The sequence below is a fragment of the Zalophus californianus genome, chromosome 12, assembly GCF_009762305.2.
Source record: "Zalophus californianus isolate mZalCal1 chromosome 12, mZalCal1.pri.v2, whole genome shotgun sequence".
Classification (NCBI taxonomy): domain Eukaryota; kingdom Metazoa; phylum Chordata; class Mammalia; order Carnivora; family Otariidae; genus Zalophus; species Zalophus californianus.
In genome coordinates, this window is record NC_045606.1 from 54,508,710 (window position 1) to 54,532,281 (window position 23,572).

The following is a 23,572-nucleotide window of genomic DNA, read 5'->3' on the forward strand; positions in this document are numbered from 1 at the left end:
ATCTAAGGATTAGATAAACGTCCTGATTTTGGTGACTGTACTGTGGTTATGTAGGAGAATGTCTTTATTTGTAGGAAATAAAGTATTTGGGTGATGGGGTATCAGGTCTGCAATACAGTCTCTTATTCTGAATTTGTAAATCTTCAATACGTTTCTAAATAAGTAAATTGATTTTTTTTTTAAAGTAAGCTCTACACCCAACGTGGGACTTGAACTCATGACCCCGAGATCAAGCGTTGCAGGATCTACTGCGAGAGCCAGCCAGGGGCCCCACTTAGTATTTATATATATAAACTAGGTTTAAATAAACTTGGGGGTAGAGATTACTTAAAATAAAAACTTTAAACTACGTTGTAGCAGTTATTCCCAGTGCTCCTGTAGATTCCACTGTACTCAAAATCCAAAGATGTGAGCAAGAACAATGGCCAATCATCTTCAGCCACCAGGGACAAACCTGTAATCCCAGTCATACTTACTGCCTCCTGGCAACCAAGGAGACCGCGAACCAGAGGAACAGTAGGGTGCCTCACCAAAGGAAAAGACAACTGTAAGATTTGTGAGCTAAGTAGATTTTAGGTAAAATTTTATAAGCTCAAAGCAAAGCAGAGCTGTGTGTAAGGGCACCAACATCGGCTCTGGACTGAGAAGTGGATGTAGGATCGTGTTTCCTTGGAAACTACAAAATTAAGAAAGATACGGAATGTTTTTTTTCAGGAACGTCTTATCGAAAGCTCTGTACCTGGGAAGAAATCGATACTGCTTCTCTGTGTCAAAGTGTCTTAGTTCCTCCAGGCAAGAGTGGTATGTTTCATTCTTATTGATACAATTTCAAACAGCGGCGTGTACGGGGACTTTAAAGAACTAGCTTTCTCAGAGTGTAAGAATGTAGTGTTTATCCAAAGATGGGGTTATGATACTTTTCAGTTGCAGGCTGTCCCTGAAGGAAACACTGTTTCCTGTTTACCTTATAACTGGCTTTATCTGTTATCCACCTGATGAATGGCTGCGCGGATTTTTACTTTCTCAACAGTACAAATGAATAATACAACTCGGTCTCTCAAACCACAACTATTCCTCCCCTCCAGGGCCTTGCTGAAAATCTAAATTTCCTTAACCTGCTTTCCTCTCATTCCGGACCCTCAAGCTTTCCTTGAAGTCCGAGGCCCTGCCCAACGCGCAAACGCACCTCTTCCTCCACGTTTACCATTCGAGCATTCCGCTTTCCCAAGCCCAACTCAGTGGGGGGGGGGGGGGCCCGCCCCGCTCTTCTCAAATCCTATTGGGTAAAATCTACGCCTCTCATCCCAGGGCTGGACACGGGGGGGAGGGGCGCGAGAAGATGACGTCACGGTAGCAGGGAGGGACCTTCGGTTGCTTTGGGCTCTCCGTCCGCTGAGGGTGCTGACTGAAGACCGTTCCGTGGGCGACGGCGTCGCAATGACCATTTGTCAGTTCTTCCTTCAAGGCCGGTGCCGCTTTGGAGACCGGTGCTGGAACGAACATCCCGGCGCCGGGGGTGCGGGCGGAGGACGGCAGCAACAGCCCTCAGGTGACGTTCTCCTCCATCCTCCGCCGCTGGTAGAGCAGGGGAAGGCCTCGCGCTAGGGCCGTCGGGCTGAGAACGGGCGTCCGGCCTGGGGCCTGCCGCTCGGCGCAGCGCGGCGGCGCACCAGTCAGGTGACGCTGACGTGCTCGCGTCGTCCTTTTTTTCGGCCCCGCCCACCGGGCCCGGCACAGGTTCTCTACAATGCTGCTATCCGCTGTGTAGGCATTCGGCTGATTGTGGTTAAGGGGATGAAGGCAGGGACTTGGCCTTTGGTACTAGTGCGAAACAATGAGTTTTTAGGTCGGAAGTACGTGTCAAAACTACCTTGTCTGTGGGTGGTAATGGTCCGGAGAATTGGTGTAGCTCGACCCAGACGCCTCCTTGCTTTACTACCCTTAAGCGTACTGTTTTTTTCCCTTGCTACCCTAAATATAATTGTTACTAAACTTCTTTCGAGAGAAGGGCTAGCAGCTGGGATCAAAGCCTGGATGCTTAACGTTGGGGAAGTAGCAAACGCCTTTGGAAAATCTAATAGCTGCAAAGCTCTACCTTAGGCGAATGTACATGCTCATAACATTGGTGGTAAAACTGGAAGGGTTGGTTGCCCAGTAAAGAACTCTAAGCTGTGAGGGAAGGGGGTGTGGAGGACCGCGTTGACCTACTTCCTGGGTCTAAGTCATTGTCAAAGTTTTTGGAATATTTAAGCCAATTGCAGATGATGTGAAAGGACTGTGTTCAAGGAGAGGCGGGATCAGAAATGAAACCCAACACAAGGTTTTTAAGGTCAGATGAATAGTTAGGTCTTTATTAGGATTGAAACTTAGTCCTTAAAAGTATCACAAGATGCTGACCCCCTCCCTTTCCTTTTTTTCCCTTCCCTTCCCTCTTTTAGGACTGTTCATCTGACCCTTAGTCTGTGATGCATAGTGGTTTCACGTCTGATCCCTCTTCTTGAAGACAGTCCTTTTGCATCACCCAGAATTAGTCCTGTGAAATATTCCAAACCAAAAATTAGGATTCGGGGTCTGATATTTGTGAGTGTATTTCCTGGAAGAAGTTACTTAATATTTGACATTCTGTGGAGACTCACTATAGACGTAGTAATTAGAAAATAAATATTGAATGGGTCTATGGATGAAGAAAACATAAATAAAACTCAGCAAGTAAACAGTATTTATCTCCCAGAAACAAATGCTTCTATAATTAATAAGTGAAGGCCAAAAGCTATATAGAAAAGAAAGAATGAACTTCTTCGGTTGTGTCATCCCCCAAAGGATTTGGAACTTCAGAAAAATAAAAGACCACTAACCCTTAAATGAGGGATCTGGCCCAGCAATCTGTTCCCTTTCCTCTTTGGTTTTATTAAGTAGTTTTAGAGTTGGGAGATGAATTTTCATGAAGGAGTAGATCTCCCATCATTCCAGTTTTTAATATATTTCATGGCATATCTCTTAATTCAGTCAGAAACAAGGCAAATTATCTTGGCCCCAACTAGGAAGTGATGAGTAAATGAGGTAGTTTAAGTGATAAGATTTTTTATTTATTTTTTTACTTAAGATTTTACTTATTTATTTATTTGACAGCACAAGCAGGGGGAGCAGCAGGCAGAGGAAGAGGGAGAAGCAGCCTCCCTGCTTAGCAGGGAACCTGATGCGGGCTTGATGCAGGGCTTGATCCCAGGACCCTGGGGTCATGACCTGAGCCAAAGGCAGACGCTTAACCAACTGAGCCACCCAGGCACCCCAAGATTTTTTTAAAATACAGATACAGGGAAGAGAGTCCTGTTGGCTTATTGTGATAATTATGAAATATTAGAATCTGCTGATAATAGAACTGAATACATTTTATTCAAATGTAAATTATAACCTCCCTGTGAAAGATAGGTGGGTAGGTCTTGTTTTCCCAGAGGTAAGACTGAGTCAAATAGATTTAGGCATCTATTCAAGGACAGAGGGTAGAATCTAATATTTTATATTCAACAAACTTTTTAATACATTGTCCATTCTTCAGACATTACTGCTATATAGGGCCCAGTAGGAGAGCAAAGAATGATAAAGGCAGCTTTTTATCCTGAAGGAGCTTATGATTTAGGATACATCCTAAATCTGTCAAGGGACTGTTTACTTAATAAGGTTATATCAGCTGAACTTACTAATATATCATTATTTTTCTATGGATTTGCAGTCCTCTCAATCTTGTTAAACAAAAAATGCCATTAGACCATTACATGATTTGTTGGTTACAAGTAACTAAAAATAAGTGAAAAACGAAGAGTTTTATGATTTAAAATGAGTGGAAATGTGGTGCTTGTTGAATCTTTACATAATGTCTGCACATAGTAAGATAATATAATGAAATTTTTAGAGATTTAAAAGAGGAATTGCCAATAAAATTGTTTTATTGTTTATTTTCAGGTAGTAACAGACGTGGATGGAATACCACCAGCCAAAGATATTCCAGCGTTATCCAGCCATCCAGCTTCTCCAAATCAACACCATGGGGGGGCAGCAGAGATCAAGAAAAGCCTTCTTTCAGTTCCTTCGATTCTGGAGCTTCAACTAGCAGGAACAGAGGGTTTGGATTGTCCCAGAATCCATTTGCTTCACCCAGCTCTGATGCGCAGAAAGATGATAAGAAGCTTCTGTAAGTGGAAGCCTTCAGAGAAATTACTACCCATTTGCTCATTTTTTTCAAAAGTACCTACAATATTTTCTTTAAAAAAGAAGTGATACATTATTAAAAAATCAGAATAAGCAAAAAGAAAATGCACCCATGATCCTATCACTCAGAGATAACCACTGTTTTGCATATGTCAGAGTATACTTTATTTCACCTTTCCATACCAGCACAGTAACTTCTCAGGGCTAATTATGCTTTTTCCATTTTTCTATTGATAACACTATATTGTGACTATCTTTCTAAGGTAGTTCTGCTTAAGTTTGTTGTATAATATTAGTTCTTTACAAAGTATGAGGTAATTTAAAGCTGTTTGTACTCTTGGTGGTCACTTACAGCAGCTGGTATATTTCTTCCTAAAACTTTTACTTCAGCTACTCCATTGAAACTGGTTTCATTTGATGTCCTTTACTACTGTGGAGAAGATTCCTTATTATTTTCTGATCATGGTAGAATGTGTGACTGGTGCCAAAATAGTCCCTGGCTTTCTGTAACTGTTGCCTCAGGTCCCAGGACAGAACTTAAATATAGTCGTTAGTCTTTTATTTCCCATAATAAATTAGAATGAGTGGAAAACATTTTGAGCCATGTATCATATACAGTTTTTTTTTTTTTAAAGGTAAAGGAGCAAATAAAGCCCTCGTTCCTATATTTGATGTTGTAAAAATCCTGAATTTAATACAGTGTCTCTGTGGTAGCTATCATTTTATTAATCGTAGCATTCTGGATGGGGGAGGGAAACATTGAATTTAGAGTCGAATCTATCCACCGCTTTGCCAGTAAATTAACTATATGGGCATGGGTCTGTTGTCCCCTTTTGCAAACATGAGAATTAGACAAAATGATCTCTAAAGTCCTACCCACTTTAAAAATTTTATGGTTCTATATTACATGGTGCTTTCTGTCTTTTTCCAGTTAAATGATCATTGATGTTTATGATAATGAACAAAGAAAGATTAAAGTTAGTATTGTATATTTTATTTTAGTTCTTTAAAATATGTATAGGGCGCCTGGGTGGCTCAGTTGGTTAAGCGATTGCCTTTGGCTCAGGTCATGATCCCAGAGTCCTGGGATCGAGTCCCACATCAGGCTCGAGCCACTTCTCCCTCTGACCCTCTCATGCTGTTTCTCACTCTATCTCTCTCTCTCAAATAAATAATAAAACCTTTAAAAAAATATATGTATAGTTTAATAGTTTCACTTACCAAATCTGTTGACTAATGGTTCAGTTTACTGGAAAACCAAAACTATGAACTTCTTTGATACTATAATAGTTAAAATCATGAAATATAGTTCTTAGTTCATGAATTCTGCTTTAAAGAATAGTCTTCAGGGGCGCCTGGGTGGCTCAGTTGGTTAAGTGGCTGCCTTCGGCTCCGGTCATGATCCCGGGATCCTGGGATCAAGCCCCGCATCGGGCTCCCTGCTCAGCAGAGAACCTGCTTCTCCCTCTCCCTCTGCCTGCCTCTCTGCCTACTTGTGCTCTCTCTTTATCTCTCTGTCAAATAAATAAAGTCTTAAAAAAAAAAAGAATAGTCTTCAGAAAATACAATGGAAAAAATCTAGGGGCGCCTGTGGCTCAGTCCGTTAAGCATCCAACTCTTGATTTCAGTTCAGGTCGTGATCTCAGGGTCCTGAGATTGAGCCCCAGGTCGGGCTCCACCCTCAGCAAGGAGTCTGCTTCTCCCTCTCCCTCTCCCTCTGCATCCCCCTTGGCACGTGTACTCGCTCTCTAAACTAAATAAAACCTTTAAAAAAAAATCTAAAATTACATATTTACTACAATTTAAAATTTCAATCATTGAAAATTATAAACAATAAATTTTAATAAGCAATTGAAAAAGATCCTTTGCTCTTTTTTTCCCCCCAGGGAAGGAATTATAAAAGATATGGAAATTTGGGAATCATCAGGGCAGTGGATGTTTTCTGTTTATTCGCCAATGAAAAAGAAACCTAATATTTCAGGTAATTGAGAAATTGTATGTTTTTAAAATATGTTTTACAACTCTTATTTTCTAAAACCAAGATCATGCCAAGTAAACTAACCACATACTTAGCTACAGCTAGGAAAGTTTGGACATTGTTTGAAGTATCCCAGTATTCTGGCAGAACTTCGTAATTCAGAGATAAAGATGAGAAGATACAGTTCTTTTTTTTTTTTTTTTTAGAAGATACAGTTCTTTTAAGATACGTAGTTCTCATGAGAAAATACTGAAATCAGCACCCACCACAATTCCAATTCTGTAAGCCCTCAAAGAGTCTCTGCTTTCTTGGTTGCCTACAGGTACAACTTCAGAACCTCTTAGCTGCCTGCAGTGAATAGAAGATTCACACATCCTACTTGCAATTAAGGCCTTGGCTGCCTGATTCTATTCTCCCTTTCTTCCCTGTATTTTCTTCTAAAGATAGTTATTTTTCATAAAGCATGTTGAGACCTATCCTGGAGATAATGTGTGAAGGTAAAGAGCTTTAGCTGGGCTACAGGGATAGCATTTTTTTAGAACACCCTTTTCCCTTCTGTTTTCTTTGGTCCATAGTCCCTAAGCCCTTTCTGAGCTGAAACCTAGAGCACCACATTTTCTAATCCCACTTTGGATGGTCCTGGGCCTCTGCCCTATTGAGTAAACAGCAAGTACCTAGCAGATGAGAACCCTTGCAATCCCTCAGAACTCTGGGATCCCTGCTCTGTCTCAGCTCTACCTGCTCATTCCCTGTGAGCATTGGTGTCACACCAGTCCTTAGTTATTTATTCACTCAATCATTCAAGAAAATACTTACAGAATTTCTTTTGTGCCAGGCCCTATTCTAAGCTCTAAGGATATAGTGATGAGCAAGACAGACAAGGTCCCTCCCTTAACAGAGCTTATGTTCTTGAGGGAGACAGTAAGTAATACAAATAAATAAGATAATTTCACTAGTGGGGTTTTTTTTAATTAAGATTTTTTTTATTTATTCCAGAGGGAGAGAGATACAGAGTGCACAAGCCAGGGGAGGGGCAGAGGGAGAGAAAGAGGGGGGAGCAGACTCCCTGCTGAGCGGGGAGCCGAACACAAGGCTCTATCCCACAACCCGTGAGATCAAAACCTGAGCTGAAACCAAGAGTCAGACGCTTAACCAACTGAACCACTCAGGCTCCCCTTAGAAATAATATTTTTAGTATCTGAATATTCCATGTAATATTTCGGACATACTTATACTAAAGTGTTATATATCTGAAATTCAAATTTAACTGGGCATCGTGTATTATTAATTTGCTAAATCTGGCAGTCCTATTCCTGAGACCCTTTCAAAGGCTCAAAACTCAATTTTCATAATAGTACTAAGACATTAATTGCCATTTTCACTCTGTTGACATTTGCAGTGTTGTTGCAAAAACATTGATGAGTAAAACTCCTTGTATCTTAGTATGAGTCAAGGCAGAGGCAACCTACTGTACTAGCAGACTATAGTAGTCAATACAAAAAAAATTTTTTTTTACGTTTTATTTATTTAAGTAATCTCTATAACCAGTGTGGGGCTCAAATTCACAACCCGGAATCAAGAGTCACATCCTCTTCTGACCGAGCCAGCCAGGCACCCCAATAAAAAAAATTTTTTTAATGCCATTTTTCACTTAAAATTTTTGATAAAGAGGTAAAAATACTGATTTTATTAATCTTGACCCTTGAGGGCACACCTTTTTGATCTGTGTGACAAAATGGGAAGTGCACATAAAGTGCTTCTGCCACATACTCACATCTGATGGTTATCTGGAGGAAAGGCACTGGTTATCATTTGAGTTGTAAACTGAACTATCCACTTTTCTCACAGACAATTTTTACTTGAAAGAATGACTGATCACTGTGGTTATCTAGACTTAGGTATTTGGCAACATTTCCTAAAAAAACTAATGAAGTGAGCCTGTCACTTCAAAGAAAACAACTGACTGTTTATTGCCAGTGACAAAATTCAAGCTTTCAAGTAAAAATTATGCATGGCTGAAAAATCCATCCTAAGTGCAAGATAAACCACTGGATTTAATATAATAGTACAAAAGGTTAATTAATATGGTTTGAGTTTGCATTATAGCTAACCTTTAAGAAACTACAACCTATCAAGTTTTGATGTAGGGTCAAAGAAGAAAATCCACAATTACGTGAAAAAGCTATTTAAGTCCTCCATTTCCAAATACTTATCTGTGTTAGAACAGACTTTCTTCATATACTTCAGGCAATATATTGCAACAGATTGAATGTAGAAGCAGATATAATAATCCTGCAGTCTTTTATTAAAGTCAAACATTAAAAAAACTTACAAACAGACCCTCCATCAGCAAAAAACTGATGACTCACTGAAAGTTCAGAAGAGGGTTAACATTTTTTAGCAATAAAATATTTTTAAATTAAGGTATATAAAAAAAATTTACAAACATAAGACAATGCTGCTCATCTCACTAAATTTTTACTTTTTGCTTTGAAAAATAGTCTTCATTTATGTTGATATGTAATTGGTTCCTTTTTTTTAAGATTTATTTATTTATTAGAGAGTGCATGCAGGGGGAGGGGCAGAGGAAGAGGGAGAGAGAGAGAGAATCTCAAGTAGACTCCAAGCTAAGCATGGAGCCTGACACGGCTCGATCCCACAGCCCTGAGATCACAACCTGAGCCGAAATGAAGAGTTGGACGCTCAAAACCGACTGTACCACCAAGGCACCCCTGGTTTCTTATTTTTATGTGAATTAACAAATAATGGTCTATATTTCTTATTTTTCATTTTAAATATGGTAAATATTGATAAATATAACCTATGTAAGCAAAAGCTTTTTGGGATTGTTTAATGATTTTTAAGAACATATTTGGGTCTTGAGACTAAAAAGTTGGAGAACTGCTGTCTTTATATATATTTTTTTTATTTATTTGAGAGAGAGTGTGAGAGGGAGAGACAGATCAAGAGCAGCAGGGAGAGGTAGAAGGAGAAGCAGCAGGGAGCCCGATGTGGGACTCGATCCCAGGAGCCTGGGATCATGACCTGAGCCGAAGGCAGACACTTAACCTCCTGAGGTGCCCAGGCACCCAACTGCTGTCCTTAGACATCAATTATAATGAATTAACTTTTCCTATATATCTAAAATGATACTACTTTTGTACCACCCCTGAGAGAATTAAGAAAATAGTCACTCACATAATTTTCCATGTCCTGTGGTTCAGAGGAGGAACAGCTGGAAGGAGGAGAAAGTAACTAGAGGGACAGTTTCCTTTAGCTAGAGTGGTTATCCATTCTTAGGAGACAGTATTGAAGCTGAGTCCTAAGTGAAAAGAAGGTGTCACTTGTGGGAATATTTGGGGAAAACAGTCCTGGCAATAGGAGTAACTAGTGCATAGGCCCTTATAGGAACAAGGTTGGCAAGTTTGAGGACTAGTGAGGCCTGAACCACTGGAGGAGAGTGAACAAGGGAAAGAGTCACAGGACATAAGGCCATGGAGTCAGCCAGGAGCCAGGTCATGTTGGGCCTAATTGTACTAGGTAACCATGTGGAGCTTTAAGCAGGAGAAGGACATGATCTGATTAGAAAAAACTCACTTGGACTGTTGTATGAAAAGAAATGGTGTGTAGGGAATGGTAGGGGGTGGGAAGCAAAATAGAGGCAAGGAGACGAGTTAGGGGACAAATGCTCGTGACTGACTGGGTTATAGTTACTAGCAGTGGAGACAGAATTGGTTAAATCTGTTTGGAGTTAGAACTGGCAGGATGCTGATTAATTAGATGTGAGGAAAGAGAAAGGCAAAGGGATTCCTAGGTTTTTTGACCTGAACAGTTAATAAAGATGGTATAAAGATAAGTTGTTAGAAGAATCCAAGGTTCTAATTTGAATATTTAGTCTTTTATTTATTCTGGGGTGTAGGGGTCCATGGAGTTAATGATATCTGGGTTACAAGTAATTCTCTGTAGAAAATATCCTGAACATTCTGAACTTTCTTATAAAGTTTTCCTAATTATAAATTTATGGCTGTTGCCATAGAAAACTTGAAAAACATGGAAATATGTAAATAAAATAAAGATCACCTGATCTCATAGAGATAACAACTATAACATTTTAGGGTCTTTCCAAATACACACACACAACCATATTTCCTGCATTCATATAAATATATGAAATTAGAATCATAATCTAGTTTTATATTCTACTTTGTTGTTTTCAGTTTGTCTCTACTAAAAATACTAGAATGATCATCTTCATACATAAAACTCTTTTTTTATATGTCTAATTAATGCCTGAGGTTAAATCCTAGAAATTCTATTAAGGACAGAAGGTGTGAACATATTTAAGGCATTTAATGCTTATTGACAGTTTTCCTCCCAGAAAAATACCTTTTTAATTCCGTTAAAGGCAATTTAGGAGAATATCCATTTTACCACACCCTTAATAACAATAAATAACGTCCATTTTTAATTTTTGCCATTAAGTAAAGCATTGGGTGTTTATTATCTTTGCCCATATTAGCTTATTTTTCTTAATGATTTGTAAGTACCATTTATACATTGATATTAGCTCTTCTCCTATCATATATGTTGCAGTCATGGTTTTCTCAGTTTACTGTTTGCCTTTTAATTTTGCCTATTATAGTTTCTGGCATACTGAATATTTTTTAGACAGAAATTTGAATGTATATGTGGTCAACCCTTTCTTTTCTTTGTTATCCCTTCCATTCATCTTTAGAAAATTTCCCCCTTTGAAAATCACATATCCAATTATACTTTATTCTAACTTTATACTTTGTTCAACATTAGATTATAGGCTTTGAAATTTTTCCTTATGATTATGAAAATTTTCTTATCAACATCAGCATATTTTCTTGTCTAGCACTTCTAGCTTTACTATACTATTAAAAGTATTGGTATTTATTTTAAAGATTCCAATTGATTCCTCACTTCAGGTTTTACAGACATTTCACCAGAGGAGTTGAGGCTTGAATACCATAACTTCTTAACCAGCAATAACTTACAGAGTTATGTAAGTTTGTTTCCTATTCATCTACCTTGATACCAGCTTAGCTGTTAATTACTGTCTTCTCTGTTTGTAGTGGCTTGCTTGTATGTTGGCAAAGTGGATGAGGTCTATAATTTTTCTCAAGACAAGGCTATTGTTATTTTTATTTTCTAAATTACTTTCTTTGAAATTGGTTGGTTTTCTAAAATGGTAATAATATATTTTCACTATGTAACTAAGAGTGTCACTATTTTTATTACAAATTATCCAGCGATCAGTCCGAAAAATTCAGACCCTTTCATCATTTGACATTTACGGAACGTCTCTTAGGTGCAAACACCATGATGAATACTAGAAAAACAAAGTGAAAAAAGACACAGTCTGTTTATACATATTAACATTCTCACGTATCAGATGTCAAAAAATAAAAAAGCTGGGCTTCATTAAGTTTGGTGCCTAAAGGAAATGACATAAACTGTATTTTTGTGTTGTCTACAGTCATGATCAGACATTTCAACCAGTACACCTGTTTGCCTCCCATCCCGATATAACTCTCTCTCTGCTGCCACATACTTGAGATTCTGAACCAGCTGACACCAGGAGTTGGAGAACAGGGAGGGAGCTACAGCTGGAACATCTTGGGCAAATTGTACAAGTTATGGGCCATAAAAATGTCTTATCAACTTTTTGTGATTTTGGCAAATAAACCACATGAAGTTGTTGGAGAAACAAACTTAAACCCTCAAAGTTGACTCACTTTTTTCTGTCTTCTCTTTTCAGCTAAATTCCCTTCAACAGTTAATAAATCAATGGAGAAACAGAATAAATGAACTGAAGAGTCTAAATACATCAACTAACATAGCCTTGGTGAGTATTGGAGAGTTTTCTGTGGAAGTATCTTATCTGTTGCTTATTTGCAGAGAATTTCACTTTGGATTTGGAAAGCAAAGCTAAAATCCTGTCAGGAACTATGATACACACATTCTCAAGACTGTATCATCTTTTAAAGTCCTGGAATTGCTTTCTCTCTGTTGCTTAGTCAGAAAAGCACAGATAACTTTGCTTTCCTAAAACTGTTTTTAGGGTAAAGTTTTTTACTTCAGTGGTCTAGTTTTGAAAATATTACATAAATTCAAATATATAAGGTTATCAGCATTTACAAAGAAATTGCTCTGAAAAATGATCTGAATATACATTTAGACTAACGTATACTTTTGTGACTGAAAAACACTCACCATATGTCCCCTGACTTATACAGAAATGCGTTTAGTAGATATATACCCATTTGTCTCCACAGATACATGGTCCTGACTGTAGCATATTCATTATCTCTGTCAATAAAGTTATGATGTTTTATTCCCATAAAAACTTAAGAACCTTATTTTGAAATAAGATATTTATAGTTTCTCAGGTGATGTTTCTACTTCCTGAAAAGGATGTAAGAGTTGTGATTGCCTAACTTAGTAAATGACTATGTGACCATTCCAGCACCCCACCCCTTTCTTAAATATGTACCTCCTAAACAGTTAGACTCTTGGGTAAGCTCATTTCTTCACTGTTTAGTTGTTATGATGCCATTTAATTTTAGTAGGACTTCTTGGAAGTATTCTTCCTGTGTGAGAGGTGGCCCACCATCACCACTGCTAATGCAGAAGGGATAACTGAGTCCAAAGAACTGCAGAACTTCCCTTGGAGTTAGAACTTCCTTGCTCTTTGCTAGCCGCCTAGGGGCCCCTCCATAGGTGAGGGTCTTGGACACTCCACCCACAAGGGGCTTAGCGTGTATCAGTAGTTCATTCTTTATGCCAAGTAGTTCATTCTTTGTTCTTTTAATCCAGCATATGTATATGTTTATCTATTTACCTGTTAATGAATATTACACTGAGGGAGAGAAGCTAGAGCAACATCAAAAAAAAAAGTACATATTATGTGATTTCATTTATATAAAAACTGAAGAAAACAAACTTCATCAGGGTGCCTCGGTGGCTCAGTCAGTTAGGCGTCTGACTCTTGATTTCAGCTCAGGTCATGATCTCAGGGTGGAGGTTGAGCCCTGCATTGTGCTCTGTGCTCAGTGCAGTCTGCTTCATATTCTCTCTCCCTCTCCCTCCTGCTCACTCACTCTCTCTCTCAAATAAATAAATTTTTAAAAATCTTTGGGGGTGCCTGGGTGGCTCAGTCGTTGGGGTCTGCCTTTGGCTCGAGTCATGATCCCAAGGTCCTGGGATTGAGCCCTGCATTGGACTCCCTGCTCCACGGGAAGCCTGCTTCTCCCTCTCCCACTCCCCCTGCTTGTGTTTCCTCTCTCGCTGTGTCTCTCTCTGTCAAATAAATAAATAAAAAATCTTCAAAAAAAAAAAACAAAATAAAAAATAAAAATCATTGGAAAAAAAATAAACCTCATCTATAGTGATAGGAAGGAGATGAGTGGCTCACTGTACCTTGGGTTTGGGAGAGGCTTGACTGAGAAGGAACACAAAGGATCTTTTAGGGGTGATGGAAATGTTTTAAATCTTGATTGTGGTGGTGGCTATTAAGTTTATCAAAACTCATTGAAATCCATATGTATGTATGATGGATGCATTTTATTGCATACAAACTATACCGCAATGAAACTGATTTTTGAAAAATGCTATTGAGGCTTCCAAATGAGAGAAATCATATCTGTTTGAGTTGATTAGGAAAAGGTTCTTGGAGGTATGGAGTAAGGGAAGGTTCCTCAAAAGGGAGATTAAAGGGGCACCTGGGTGGCTCAGTCAGTTGGGCGTCTGCCTTTGGCTCAGGTCATGATCTCAGGGTCCTGGGATTGAGCCCCACATCGGGCTACCTGCTCAGCGGGGTGTCTGCATCTCCCTCTGCCCCTCACCCCCTGCTCATGCTTTCTCTCTCAAATAAATAAATAAAAGCTTAAAAAAAAAAGAAAAGGAGATTAAGATTTCACTATGCAGAGATGAAAGACATTTCTAGAGTAGAACATAGCAAGAACAGAAAGTATTCTCAGGGAATAGGAAATACTAGATTTTAATAGTAAGCTTTTAATGTGATTGTGAATCAACTTCAGTTCAAGTATTAAAGTAAGCAGATTGGGTAGCCTCTAAAGGCTTTTACATGAAATCTAGGGGGTTTTTTTAGTTTGGTTGTTGTTGTTGTTGTTTTTGACAGAGAGAGAGCGAGAGCAGGAACACGAGCAGGGGGAGTGGGAGAAGGAGAAACAGGCTTCCCACAGAGCAGGAAGCCTGATGCGGGGCTCGATCCCAGGACCCTGGGATCATGACCTGAGCTAAAGGCAGACGCTTAACAACTGAGCCACCCAGGCGCCCCGAAATCTAGGTTTCTTGATAATCAACCTAGAGACGCTGAAATGTATTATTAAAATTTTTTTTCATTTTAATATATATTCATTGAAGAAATTTAGAAACTATTTTAGAAGCATAAATAAAATTAAAATCACCCATAATTCATCAGCCAGTTGCTCTTACCTCGTTGAGATTGGTCCATCTTTTTCTGTGCATATTCATATTATGGGCATTTTTCTATGTTAAACATATTTTTAAGTGTGCGGGGGTTTTTTTGGTTTTTTTGGTTTTTAAGATTTTATTTATTTATTTGTCAGAAAGAGAGAGAGCACAACTAGGGGAGCAGCAGAGGGAGAAACATGCTCCCCACTGAGCAGGGAGCCTGATGTGGGGCTCAGTCAGGACTCTGGGATCATGACCTGAGCCGAAGGCAGCCGCTTAACTGACTGAGCCACCCAGGCGCCCCTAAGTGTACGTTTTTAAAATTGAATTTGGCTATAAAATGTATAGAAAAGGTAATTGAGAATTATTCATCAATTATTATTTGCCTACTTTTTTTTTTTTAAAGCTCTCAGATGTAAAGGATGGAGTAAATCAAGCAGCACCTGCATTTGGATTTGGCAGTACACAAGCAGTAACATTTGGATCACCAGGTAAATGATAAAGTAATGCAAGACTTCGTCAATTTTAGAAACATAGGATTTTAGAGGTTTTAGATCATAAAGTTTGAAGGTGTGTTAAGTGGCATTTTATTTTTTTTAATATTTTTATTTTTTAAAATTTAGATTCATTTATTTAACATATAGTGTATTATTAGTTTCAGAGGTAGAGTTCAGTGATTCATCAGTTGCATACAACACCCAGTGCTCATTATATCACATGCCCTCCTTAGTGCCCATCACCCAGTTACCCCATCCCCTCCACCCCCTCCCCTCCAGCAACCCTCAGTTTGTTTCCTGTGATTAAGATTCTCTTATGGTTTGTCTCCCTCTGATGTCATTGTTTTATTTTTCCCTCCCTTCCACTATGCTCCTCTGTTTTGTTTCTTAAATTCCACATATGAGTGACATCATATGATAATTGTCTTTCTCTGATTGACTTTCTTTTGATTGACTTAGTTCACTTAGCATAATACCTTCTAATTCCATCCATGTCGTTGCAAATGGCAAGATTTCTTTTTTTTTTTTTTTTGACGGCTGAGTAATAATATACACACACATACCACATCTTCTTTATCCATTCGTCTGTCAGTGGACATCTGGGCTCGTTCATAGTTTGGCCATTGTGGACATTGCTGCTATAAACATTGGAGCGCATGTGCCCCTTCGAATCCCTGTGTTTGTATCCTTTGGATAAATACCTAGTTGTGTAGTTGCTGGGTCATAAGATAGCTCTCTTTTTAACTTTTGAGGAACCTCCATACTGTTGTCCAGAGTGGCTGCATCAGTTTGCATTCCCACCAACAGTGTAAGAGGGTTCCCCTTTCTCCACATCCTTGCCAACGTTTGTCATTTTCTGTCTTGTTAATTTTAGCCATTCTAACTGGTGTAAGGTGGTATCTCAATGTGGTTTTGATCTGTATTTCCCTCATGGCAAGTGATGTGGAGCATTTATTCATATGTCTGTTAGCCATTTATATGTCCTCTTTGCAGAAATGTCTGTTCATGTCTTCTGCCCATTTCTTGATTGGATTATTTGTTCTTTGGGTGTTGAGTTTGATAAGTTCTTTATAGATTTTAACTACTAGCCTTTTTTCTGAAAAGACATTTGCAAGTATCTTCTCCCATTCTGTCAGTTGTCTTTTGGTTTTGTTGACTGTTTGCTTTGCTGTGCAAATCTTTTTATCTTGATGGAGTCCCAATAGTTCATTTTTGCCTTTGATTCTTTTGCCTTTGGAGACTTGTCTAGCAAGAAGTTTCTGTGGCCAAGGTCACAGGGGTTGCTGCCTGTGTTTTCCTCTAGGATTTTGATGGATTCCTGTGTCACATTTAGGTCTTTCATCCACTTTCAGTCTATTTTTGTGTATGGTGTAAGGAAATGGTCCAGTTTCATTCTTCTGCATGTGGCTGTCCAATTTTCCAAGATCATTTGTTGAAGAGACTGTCTTTTTTCCATTGGATATTCTTTCCTACTTTGTCAAAGATTAGTTGACCATAGATCTGAGGGCCCATTTCTGGGTTTTCTATTCTGTTCCATTGATCTGTGTCTGTTTTGTTCCTTTGGCTATTCAGGGTCTTTTCTGGTTCCATACAATTTTTAGAGTAATTTGTTCCAATGCTGTGAAAAAAGTTGATGGTCTTTTGATAAGGATTGCATTAAATATATAGATTACTCTAGGTAGCATAGACATTTTAACAGTATTTGTTCTTCCAATTCATGCTCATGGAACGTTTTTCCGTTTCTGTGTGTCTTCCTCAATTTCTTTCATGAATATTCTATAGTTTTCTGAGTACAGATCCTTTGCCTCTTTGGTTAGTTTTACTCCTAGGTATCTCATGGTTTTTGGTGCAATTGTAAGTGGGATTGACTCCTTAATTTCTCTTTCTTGTGTCTCATTGTTGGTGTGTAAAAATACAACTGATTTCTGTGCACTGATTTTATATCCTGCCACTTTGCTGAATTCCTGTATGAGTTCTAGAAGTTTTGAGGGGGAGTCTTCTGGGTTTTCCACATAGTATCACGTCATCTGCAAAGAGTGAGAGTTTAACTTCTTTTTTGCTTATTCGGATGCCTTTTATTTCTTTTTGTTATCTGATTGCTGGAGCTAGGACTTCTATGTTGAATAATAGTGGTGATAGCGGACAGCCCTGTCATGTTCCCGACCTTAGGGGAAAAGCTCTCAGTTTTTCCCCTTTGAGAATGTTATTCACTGTGGGTTTTTCATAGATGGCTTTTATGATATTGAGGTATGTTCCATCTATCCCTACACTGTGAAGAGTTATAATCAAGAAAGGATGCTGTACTTTGTCAGATGCTTTTTCTGCATCTATTAAGAGGATCTTATGGTTCTTGTCCTTTCTTTTATTAATGTAGTGTATCACATGGATTGATTTGTGGATGTTGAACCACCCTGGCAGCCCAGGAAAAAATCCCACTCAGTCATGGTAAATAATCCTTTTAATGTACTGTTGGATCCTATTGGCTAGTATCTTGGTGAGAATTTTTACATCCATGTTCTTTGGGGATATTGGTCTGTAATTCTCCTTTTTGGTGGGGTCAGGGTATTACTGGCCTCATAGAAAGCATTTGAAAGTTTTCCTTCCATTTCTGTTTTTTGAAACAGCTTCGGAAAATAGGTATTCATTCTTCTTTAAATGTTTGGTAGAAAATAATAATAATAATAAATAAATGTTTGGTAGAATTCCCCTGGGAAGCCCTCTGGCCCTGGACTTGTTTGTTGGGAGATTTTTGGTGACTGCTTCAATTTCCTTGCTGGTTATGGATCTGTTTAGGTTTTCTATTTCTTCCTGTTTCAGTTTTGGTAGTTTATGTGTCTCTAGGAATTCATCCATTTCTTCCAGATTGCCTAATTTGTTGGCATATAGTTGCTCATAATATGTTCTTATAATTGTTTGTATTTCTTTGGTGTTGGTTGTAATCTCTCCTCTTTCATTCATGATTTTATTTATTTGGGTCCTTTCTCTTTTCTTTTTGGTAAGTCTGGCCAGGAGTTTATCGATCTTATTAATTCTTTCAAAGAACCAGCTCATAGTTTCATTGATCTGTTCTTTTGGTTTCTATTTCATTGATTTCTGCTCTAATCTTTATTAATTCTCTTCTCCTGCTAGGTTTAGGCTTTATTTGCTGTTTTTTCTCCAGCTCCTTTAGATGTAAGGTTAAGTTTTCTATTTGGGACCTTTCTTGTTTCTTGAGAAAGGCCTGTATTGCTATATACTTTCATGTTAGGACTGCCTTTGCTGCATCCCAAAGGTTTTGAACAGTTGTGTTTTCCTTTTCATTTGTTTCCATGAGTTTTTTAAAATTCTTCTTTGGTTTCCTAGTTGACCCATTCATTCTTTAGTAGGATGCTCTTTAGCCTCTATGTATTTGAGTTCTTTCTGACTTTCCTCTTGTGGTTGAGTTCTAGTTTCAAAGCATTGTCATCCGAAAATATGCAGGGAATGACCCCAATCTTTTGGTACCGGTTAAGACCTGATTTGTGAGCCAGGATGTGATCTTTTCTGGAGAATGTTCCATGTGCACTAGAGAAGAATGTGTATTCTGTTGCTTTGGGATGGAATGTTCTGACTATATCTGTGAAGTCCATCTGGTCCAGTGTGTCACTTAAAGCACTTATTTCCTTGTTGATCTGCTCAGATGATCTGTATTACAGTGAGTGTGGTGTTAAAGTCCCCTACTATTACTGTATTATTGTTGATGTGTTTCTTTAATTTTGTTATTAATTGGTTTATGTATAAACAGCTGCTCCCATGTTAGGGGCATAAATAGTTACAATTGTTAGGTCTTCTTGTTGGATGGTCCCTTTAATTATGATACAGTGTCCTTCCTTATCTCTTATTTCAGTCTTTGGTTTAAAATCTAATTTATCTGATATAAGGATTGACACCCCAGCTTTCTTTTGATGTCTATTAGCATGATAAATGGTTTTCCACCCCCTCACTTTCAATCAGGAGGTGTCTTTGGGTCTAAGATGAATCTCTTGCAGACAGCATATGGATGGGTCTTGCTTTTTTAACCAATCTGATACCCTGTGTCCTTTGATTGAGGCATTTAGTCCATTTACATTCAGAGTACCTATTGAAAAATATGAATTTAGTGCCATTGTATTACCTATAAAGTCACTGTTTCTGTATATTGTCTCTGTTCCTTTCTGGTCTTTGTTACTTTTGGGCTCTCTCCGCCTAAAGAATCCCCTTCAATATTTCTTGCAGGGCTGGTTTAGTGATCACAAATTCTTTTAGTTTCTGTTTGTCCTGGAAGCTCTTTATCTCTCCTTCTATTCTGAATGACAGCCTTACTGGATAAAGTATTCTTGGCTGTGTATTTTTCTCATTTAGCACCCTGAATATATCATGCCATTCCTTTCTGGCCTGCCAGGTCTCTGTGGATAGGTCTGCTGCCACTCAAATGTTTCTACCCTCTTAGGTTAAGGACTTCTTGTCCTGAGTTGCTTCCAGGATTTTCTGTTTGTCTCTGAAGTTTGCAGGCTTCACCATTACATGTCAAAGTGTTGACCTATTTTTATTGATATTGAGGGGGGTTCTCCTGGACTTGAATGCCTGTTTTTTTCCCCAGATTAGGGAAGTTCTCCGCTATAATTTGCTCCAGTATACCTTCTGCCCCCCTCTCTCTCTTTCCTCTTCTGGGATCCCAATTATTCTAATATTGTTTCGCTTTATGGTATCACTTACCTCTCGACTTCTCCTCTCGTGATCCAGTAGTTGTTTATCTCTCTTTTTCTCAGCTTCTTTAGTCTCTGTCATTTTGTCTTCTGTATCACTAATTATCTCTTCTGACTCATTTATCCTATTAGTTAGAGCCTCCATTTTTTAATGCATCTCATTAATAGCCTTTTTGATTTCAACTTGATTGGATTTTAGCTCTTTTATTTCTCCAGAAAGGAACTTTCTAGTGTCATCTGCTTTTTTTCAACCCCAACTAGTGCCTTTGTAATTGTTATTCTGAACTCTAGTTCCGACATTTTACTTATATTCATACTGATTAGGTCCCTGGCAGTCAGTACTGCCTCTTGTTCTCTTTTTTGAGGTGAGTTTTTCTGTCTTGTCATTCTGTCCATAGAAGAATAGATGAATGAGAGAACAAAATACTAAAATAGCAACAACAGCCCCAGAGAAATATACAGTGAACAAATCAGAAGAGGCCAGAAACTGAAAAGAAAATTAAAAAGAGAGAGAGAGAATATAATTAGACAAATGAACAGAACAGAGTAGTACAAGAGTTCCTGGGTGTATTTTGGTCTGTTTGTTAGAAAACTAGATCCTAAAGTTGTAAAGAAAGAAAAACTTATGTATGTACAAAAATAAAATTAAATGCAGTGAAAGGATAGAATGTAACTGTAAAAATGAAAATTAAAAAAGACTTAGAAGAGTTGATAAAATAAGAAATTGGTTGAAAAGGAAAAGGGAAAAAAAGTTAAATTGAAAGACTGTAGGGCCCCCGTTTGGCTCAGTTAAGCGTCTGTCTTTGGCTCAGGTCATGACCCCAGCATCCTGGGCTCAAGCCCCACATCAGGCTCCCTGCTCTGCAGGAAGCCTGCCCCTCCCTCTGCCTGACCCTCCCCCTGCTTGTGCACCTCTCTCTCTCTCTTTCTGTCAAATAAAGTATTTTTTTTTTTAACTGAAAGACTGAAGAATCATGATAAAATACCACGAATACTATATACTATTTTCCCCTAGCGCTGAAGTTTTGCAGTTCTCTGTGATCAGTAAACTTGGTTGTAGCCAGATGTTCTTGGTGATCTTCTGGGGGAGGGGCCTGTTGTGCTGATTCTCAGGTGTCTTTGTCCTGGATGGAATTGCACTGCCCTTGCCAGGGGGCCGTACTAAGTGTAAGTGCTCCAGATTGCTCTCTGTGGCTTTAGTTCCCTGACGGCTTTCCATGCTGCGTTAGAGGATGAGAATGAAAATGGCAGTCTCCCAGTCTAACCCTGGAGCTGAAGGCTCACACCCCCTGCTTCTCAGTGCACCCTCAGGGAAAAGCTGTCTCCCTGGTCTCTGTCAGCACTCTGTGCTCACCCAGCCTGTGACCAAGTGTTTGTATTTCAGGCACGCAACTCTGTTTCAGTCTCCAAACCCTGCAGACTCCTGCAGCTCGCACCTGCACCCCTCCTCCCTTGGGAAAAAGGGGAGTCTCGCCACAGTTCTCCCACTTGCTGGGCCCCTGCTCAGAGAATGGTTGCCTGACCACGCCACGGTTCACATTTTGTGGGAACACTAAGCAGAAAGCCCACTCCTGAGCTCACTGTTTGCAGCCAGCTTCGTGGCTCTGATGCTTGGGAACTCTGCCACACTCAGGCCCCCCTGGTCTTCCTTTGCCCCCTGGGATCCTGAGATCACACTGTCCCACCTAGGATTCCGCCCAGTTCACCATCTGAGCGCCTTTCGGGCAGGGATGTCCTTCACCTGAGCAGACTTCTACAAGTTCCCATTTTGCGCTCCACTGCTGTATCACTTTCCTATAGCTAGCTTGCAGAGGCTCCCTCCCCGCCGTGGTTTATCTTTGGATACATCGCCTGGATTCACCTCTCTGCATCTCCTACCTTGCAGAAAGTGGTCGCTTTTCTATTTGTAGAATTGCAGCAATTTTTTTCTTAGATCTCCAGTTGAGTTCACAGGTGTTCAGAATGATTTTATAGCTATCTAGCTGAATTCCAGAGACCAGAGAAAACTAAGGTCTCCTACTCCTCCACCATCTTCCTCCCTCTGTTTAAGTGATTTTTAAATCATCCTTGCAGATTCTCCTACCCTCTATAATGGAGGTTCAAAGAATTTGGCTCATCAGTCATTTGTAAAATAGGGGTCAGACTGGGCACGTTTTTTTGAAAGACCCTATGGCTCCGGCTTTCAAAGTATATTTTAGGAATGGTTTTTCAAAAGTTTTATAGGAATACATAATAGCTATGGTAGCAGCACCTTGAGGACCTTCTTTTGACTGTGTATAACAGTATAGTATTCTCAAGTGACAATACTGCATCGCTTTGGGTTTTTTTTTTTTTTGGCTTTTTTTGGGGGTTTTTTTTTGTTTAAAAGAAAAATTGTTTTAAGTTAGGATACACAGGTAACCCAGTGGTTCTCAGAGACAAAAAGGCAAATTAGGACTGAGGAGTTTGAGCTATCATAAAAAGTATTATAAAAATAAAAATGGCAACTCAGGAAAAATTTTAGCCAAAAACTTGAGATGTCAATTATTAGAGTAGGATTTCATCAGATTCATCTTAGTTGAGAGCTGGAAGGAGCTTGAGAATCACTCCATTTATACAAGAGGAAACTGAAATTAAGTGACCCCTCTACATTTGCTTAAACGAATATAGCTAAGGAAAGTGTTACTTCTTTGTTAATGGATGTAGCTGATTTATTTGGAGTTGAGGCAGAAAGTGAAAGTCCATCTGCTAATCCCAGAGGTTTCTCAAAGCTGTCTCCATGAGTGAGGATGGTAAATGAGATCAGTACAGCAGAAAGATAGGACAACAGGGTTTTGTGGGTTTGTTCTAGCTTCTTATTTTCACTTTTCCTTCCATCCAATAAGCTTCTCAACATTCAGATGTGGCAGAAATAAGAAAAAAAAAGGAGGAGTGGTTAATATGGCTACATTTTCTGACTATAATAGGTTATTTTTTCCTTTTTCTGGTTTTTTTAGGTTTTCCAGTGAATAACAGCAGCAGTGCTAATGCTCAGAATTTTAGTTTTAAACCACGCTCTGGATTTGCCTCTGCCCCTTCTGGAAGTCCTCCTGTGTTCGGGAATACTCCAGCATTTGGAGCTGCATCCTCTGCCAGTTCTGCCATCACTACTTCTGTTCCAACGTTTGGATTTGGGAAACCTGCAGTCACATCTGCTGCTTCATTTTCTTTTAAAAGTCCTGCAGCTTCTGGTTTTGGATCACCTGGATTTTCAGGATTTCCAGCTTCCATGGCAGCAGGCTCTTTTGGAGCTCCAGGGGCCCCAGCCTTTGGAAGTGGCACTTCTATGGCTGGTTTTGGTAGTCTAGGCTCACATTCTCACACTGCTTTTTCCAAGTCATCTAGTGACACCTTTGGAAGTAGTAGCATATCCACCTCTCTCCCAGTCTCAAATGGCAGCACCACAACAGATAATGAATTATTCACACCCAGGGATCAATTAACAGCAGAAGAGCTAGAACAATTTCAATCCAAGAAATTTACTCTGGGAAAAATTCCTTTAAAGCCACCACCTGCGGAACTTGTAAATATTTGAAAGGACAATTTTAAATACAGAAAAGAACAGCTCTTAAAATTGTTTTGAGTGATTTGTCTAAAATTGCTTTGAGTAGTTCAAATATATACGTATGTATGTATATATGTACATATATACTTAAAAGGAATATAAGCTTTCATTAATAACTTTAGGGGTCTTGAAAATCAATATT

The 23,572-nt window shown here is 39.0% G+C and overlaps 1 protein-coding gene across 4 annotated transcripts; it reads left to right on the plus strand.

Moving 5' to 3' along the window:
- Positions 1-513: 513 nt before the first annotated feature.
- Positions 514-23,432, plus strand: NUP42 (nucleoporin 42). 4 transcript variants are annotated; one of them, XM_035723226.1, is made up of 7 exons: positions 514-801; positions 3,961-4,189; positions 6,093-6,187; positions 11,137-11,213; positions 11,970-12,056; positions 15,054-15,138; positions 22,823-23,432. In XM_035723226.1, exons 3-7 carry the CDS (start codon positions 6,112-6,114, stop codon positions 23,398-23,400), a joined length of 903 nt encoding a protein of 300 aa, XP_035579119.1. In that variant the 5' UTR covers positions 514-801; positions 3,961-4,189; positions 6,093-6,111; the 3' UTR covers positions 23,401-23,432. The 4 variants fall into 4 exon arrangements, with proteins under 4 accessions (XP_035579119.1, XP_027430744.2, XP_035579118.1 ...); XM_027574943.2 differs by lacking the exon at positions 514-801 and adding an exon at positions 1,317-1,549; XM_035723225.1 differs by lacking the exon at positions 514-801 and adding an exon at positions 1,723-1,853.
- Positions 23,433-23,572: the final 140 nt, after the last annotated feature.